The following is a 5,206-nucleotide window of genomic DNA, read 5'->3' as shown; positions in this document are numbered from 1 at the left end:
ATAATATATCCAAAAAATATAAAACTAACTACATAATAAAATTACAATCCAAATATTAAAAATACAAAAATTACAATATATAAGAAGTGTGGTAGGCGATTATGACTCAATTAAAAACTAAGAGAAAGACTCATTATATCTTAAGAAGAACGTGAGAGAGTCTAAGTTAAAGTGTGGTGGGAGTAGGGTTTTTTAGCTTTTAAGTATAAGAGTAAAAATGTAAATTTAAATTTTTTAATGGATTCACCTATTAATGACTTGCTAAATAATATTATCTTAATGGACCAACCCGTTTTAACTCGAATCTGTAAACATTAAATCTAAACTCTTTTTTTTATTAAATCTAAACATTAAATATATCATTATCCCTTATGATATATTCGCGTAAGTTAATAGTTTTAAACATATACGTGTATGTGTGTGCGCGCGCACACATATATATATATATATGATGTATATCGAGTAAATTGTGTAACAAAGCAAGTTTGGATAGAAATATGATTTGTAATTGGGGGTACCAAAAAGTTGGAAAGTATTGTTGTAGCTAGGCTTCTAACTAGCTCTAGGCCGGAACCCGTACATTAAGCAAAAAGCCGATCAAGAAAAAGAAGGGGAATCCACCACCTAACTAGCCTTTAAAAATAAAGTAACCAGCTGCCTTTATGGCCTCCGAAAGATCAAACAACGATGCTTCTATAATATTAATATATATGGCATTTCCCTTATTTTCTTTACACAAAACCGCCTTCCATTCATTGCACGCATGCCTTTTACGTACATACGAGTATATATTATTTGGTGCATCTGCATTTTTGTTTCAATCTCGTGAAGAGTTGTTCATTTTTCTTGCAAGTTGCGATATCTCATGATTATGTAGTGGGGGATTTGACTGCATTATTACAGTAATATTTAAGTTTTGACTTTGTCAGGATCAGTACGTACTAGCTACAATCCATCACAAACTGAACAGTAAATTAAAGAGATAGGTGATGAGAGATGCTCATCAGCTAGACCCAAGTGCCACATTTAATTGGTATGCATCCCGGCACATGCATCGTTCCTCCTTTGGTGTTATTATAGAATTATAATTTTATTATAAAATAAAATAAATAATTTAATATTTACAAAGCTAAAAAAATATAATATTAAATGATATATTATAATAATATTTTATTTAATTTTAAAATTTTATTTTAACTCATTTTATCTGTAAATATAAAGAAGGCTAAATTTCAGCAAGTTAGAAAGTAACTTGGGTGGAAATAATTCACTGAGATCGAACTGTATGCATGCTGCTTATTACTGCATTTGTTCAATAATGGAAGCTAACAGTAAAGCTTTCGTAGTTTCGTGCTGCTTCGTACTCAAACTCAATAATTGAAGTGAACAGTACACAATTTCAGAGGCTGGGACGTTGCAGCTAGCTTCCTACCACGTATTTAAAAAAATGAACCCTTAAATTAATGTGCCTCGGAGAGACAACCCAAAATCATCATGTATGTATATATATATACACATGTCACGTTATGATCACATGCATATATATATATTGGCAAAGTTCGAATATGATCTAAAATTATATATCCATGAATATTCTTGTCTCTGGATTAACTACATTATTGCGCTCTTATATTTAATTGAAACTGTTATAAACACAAAAAAATTATAGAAATAAAAAATATTATATAAAATAAATTCATAAAATCAAGTTATTACACGATTAACCTACATTAATTTATAAATTTATTTTTATATAATTTATTTATAACTAAAATATTTATCTATTCAATTTAGCTAAGAGATTAATTAATATGGATATACAGGCGTTTGAATGATCACACGAGAGATTCTCTTAGGTGTCTCATCAAACAAATATTTCCCATATAGATGCTAGCAGCTTCATGGAGTGAAAAGATAATTTTTTTTCTTCGATATTGTAGGCCGGTCCCATAAACATGTCAAAAAATATTGCATTTGATCCATGATCTTTGAACAGGAGTAAAAACTTGCGACGGGGGCAAGTTTGAACATATGCTGTCTATTGAACAGTGTTTGACATTATTATAAAGGCAGTGACATAGTCATCCTTCTTTTCTTATACTAGGGTTCTGCCCCCCATTTATTGCCCTTGTCTTTTCTTTTGCCTATCGTTCCTTCTTACTGAAAATGCTCTTTGCCGACCTTTCTGATCTCCGTCTTCATTTTATCACTGTATTTGCGAGCCACTCTCCTTATCTGACCTGCAACCAGGGTTTCATTAGTCTTTTCTAAACTCACACTCAAAAGAAAACTTAAGGAATTCTCCAACTCTTCTCTATATGGCTGCAGCTTCTTTTTCCTTGGGACGCTTATCAGAATAGATCTTGAAGGAGCCTACGGCGCCGGGGGATAAAAGGTATTGAGATTATTTCCGATTCGAGAAAACTCGACATAGATAAAAGGGTAAGTACCGGGTGCAGCCTTTTTTATATAGAATTTATTTTTTTATCCCTAATAACTTTCCTTTCTTTTCGAATGAAATATATGTTTCTTAAATTGTTATAGGTTATACCAGTTGATGATCAACCCAGGGTACTTTGGATTTATGGAATTGGACAGGGTAGATATTTCCAGTGATTTACCTTCATAGAATCACAGGAAAGAGGTTAAAATTACATTAGTGAGATACCATGCTGATCTAATGAACTACTAAAAGGGAGAAAAGAAAAGAGATCTAGAGAGAAAAGGATATATCAACATGGTAGGTGGTCAGTGTAAGTGATTTCAATGAAGTTCAGCTGAATTTGTGGAGGTTGGCTGGGGGTAAGGGGGCAGAGAGAGTTTTTCGAAGGACAAGTATATCAGTTGAATTTAGGAACTGTTGACCAAATCCAGGAGAATCCTAACACAGTAAATCGCCCTATCTTCATGTGTCATATTCCTTTCTTTTTATTATTTGTTCGGGGGGATTGAAAAGATGCAGCATTCACAGAAAGTAACACTCATATTCAAGAAAGACTGCTTTGCAGGCAAATTAATAGACCACAAGAAAAATGAAAAGAAGATAAGTGGATGTTTTTAGCGACTATACTAAACAAGTGGTACTAACCCTAGTTCCATTGTCCCAGAAATTACCGAGTTTAATTGAAAAAGAAAAGTTTTGTCCAGTTCAACGAAGGCAGCAGCATTAATTCTTAATTATTTTAGATAAAAAAGAGAACATAATAACGTTCCTTAAAGTGACATTATAATTGTGACTTCCAATTCCTCTCTCTCTCTCTCTCTCTATATATATGTGTAAACTGATAAATGAATGAGATGGGTGATTTTTCTTTTTTATTTTTTTCCAGGCAGTGAATATATTTTCATATGGCCTCTTCTAGCTACTCCAATTCTCCGTGTGCTGCCTGCAAGTTTTTGAGGAGAAAATGCATGCCGGATTGCATTTTTGCACCATATTTTCCGCCTGAAGAGCCACAAAAATTTGCAAATGTTCACAAGATATTTGGCGCAAGCAATGTGAGTAAGCTCCTCAACGAAGTCCTTCCCCATCAGAGAGAGGATGCAGTCAACTCTCTGGCCTATGAAGCCGAGGCACGGATAAAAGACCCAGTCTATGGCTGTGTTGGAGCCATCTCAGTCCTCCAAAGGCATGTCCTTCGGCTCCAGAAGGAGTTGGAGGCCACAAATGCAGACTTGATGCGGTATGCCTGCAACGAGAATATGTCTGCACCAACATCCCAGTTTGGAAGAAGGATGGGTGATCATGGAGCTGGTTCTTATGGTCAAAGTTCTGGTTTGTATTATTCTTCTCCATGGAATAATAATCAGCCCTCATGTGAGGATAGCCAAGAGAGAGGAGGAGAAGGGAATAATATGTAAGGTTAATTATTCCATTCTTTTGTCCATGGCTGTTGAGAAATGATCTAATCAATTTCACCACGAATTGGAGACTAGGGAGTAGGGAGGGGGGGATGTCTTATATATGACACTGTAAACATGGTATGCTATGTTGTCATGAAGACGATCGAGCTGACTGGAGTATTAATGGCATTTCCCTTAGTTGATAAACAATAATCAACCTAGCTAATTAATTAAATATGCACTGTACAATCAAGAATATTCTGTTCGTGTAGGCTGATGATCATATATATATAGCCGGGAATATTAATTGTTTCTAAGTAAATTAAGCTTTTGGAGATGATCATCAGGGTCATCATGTAATTCCTAAGATTAATTAATGTTGCAGTACTGTATTTATTTTAATTATATATCCTGGCCAGGTGCATTATGTGAGTACTCGAGTATTATAGATGTTTGGATCAGCATGCATGCAGCTTGTACATTGAAATTGATCATCATCTCTAATTTCTAGTTCCCGGATATATATATATATACACACACACACACACACAGTGCCTACATCTTGATACTAAAGAAAAATGAAAAATGGGGTATCCATCCCTAAACTTAAAAAAAAGCTCTCCAATTTTTATATTGTTTATTGTTACTTTAATTACATTGATGCTTGGTTTAAATTTATGTTGTTCTAAACTTGAGAGATGACACACTCTTGGTTTCTTAATTTTGACAAGAAATTGATCAAGACTGATTTTCCTCTTTGGTTCTTGAGATGGTGGCACCAATTTGATCCTTTTCCTGAAATCTTTCTTGATAATCTTCAAAAGCCCATTAAGTGTTTTGCTATTATTTTCACAATGGAACGATATAATAAAAAACTCTCATACTTCCTTTGTTTTTGCAAAAAATGCAAGGCTTTTTGAATCTTAAAATGGAGTTCATACGAACGGAATGAATATTGGTCCATTATTGATTCTTCAAAATTCAAAAGGTAAGCCATATCTATATATATATATATGTATAGGTTCATCAGTACTTTGGCCACCAACGTAATTAATTACCTATATAGTTTTTTGAAGCCAAAAAAAATATCAATGGCGGCCCAAGGCAGTAGTAACACTTGTCGTAAGGCCGGCAGAATCCGACCGCCTCGACCGCCTAGTGGCCTGCAGCCTCATGTTTATCAATATATAGTAATTAGGGGTCCAGAATGATCGATCTTGTAATTAATTGGTTAAGTAATTAGGGGTTCAGAATGTTTCTTGATGATCATGATGTTAATTTCAATCATGACATCATATATAATGGGTACGTACGTACAACATGAAGGTAGGTGGCCAGCCTGATCTTGAAGCATAGACTTCTT

General features: G+C 34.2%; 1 protein-coding gene across 3 annotated transcripts; it reads left to right on the top strand.

Moving 5' to 3' along the window:
- Positions 1 to 2,088: 2,088 nt before the first annotated feature.
- On the top strand, positions 2,089 to 4,248 carry LOC122306733 (LOB domain-containing protein 25-like). Of its 3 annotated transcripts, XM_043119241.1 has the most exons (3): positions 2,089 to 2,442; positions 2,545 to 2,889; positions 3,330 to 4,248. In XM_043119241.1, exon 3 carries the CDS (start codon positions 3,349 to 3,351, stop codon positions 3,859 to 3,861), a length of 513 nt encoding a protein of 170 aa, XP_042975175.1. In that variant the 5' UTR covers positions 2,089 to 2,442; positions 2,545 to 2,889; positions 3,330 to 3,348; the 3' UTR covers positions 3,862 to 4,248. The 3 variants fall into 3 exon arrangements, with proteins under 3 accessions (XP_042975175.1, XP_042975174.1, XP_042975173.1); XM_043119240.1 differs by lacking the exon at positions 2,545 to 2,889 and having other exon boundaries at positions 2,089 to 2,395; XM_043119239.1 differs by lacking the exon at positions 2,545 to 2,889.
- Positions 4,249 to 5,206: the final 958 nt, after the last annotated feature.

This window comes from Carya illinoinensis, chromosome 4, assembly GCF_018687715.1.
Source record: "Carya illinoinensis cultivar Pawnee chromosome 4, C.illinoinensisPawnee_v1, whole genome shotgun sequence".
Lineage (NCBI taxonomy): Eukaryota > Viridiplantae > Streptophyta > Magnoliopsida > Fagales > Juglandaceae > Carya > Carya illinoinensis.
This window is presented reverse-complemented; position numbering and strand designations above follow the sequence as displayed.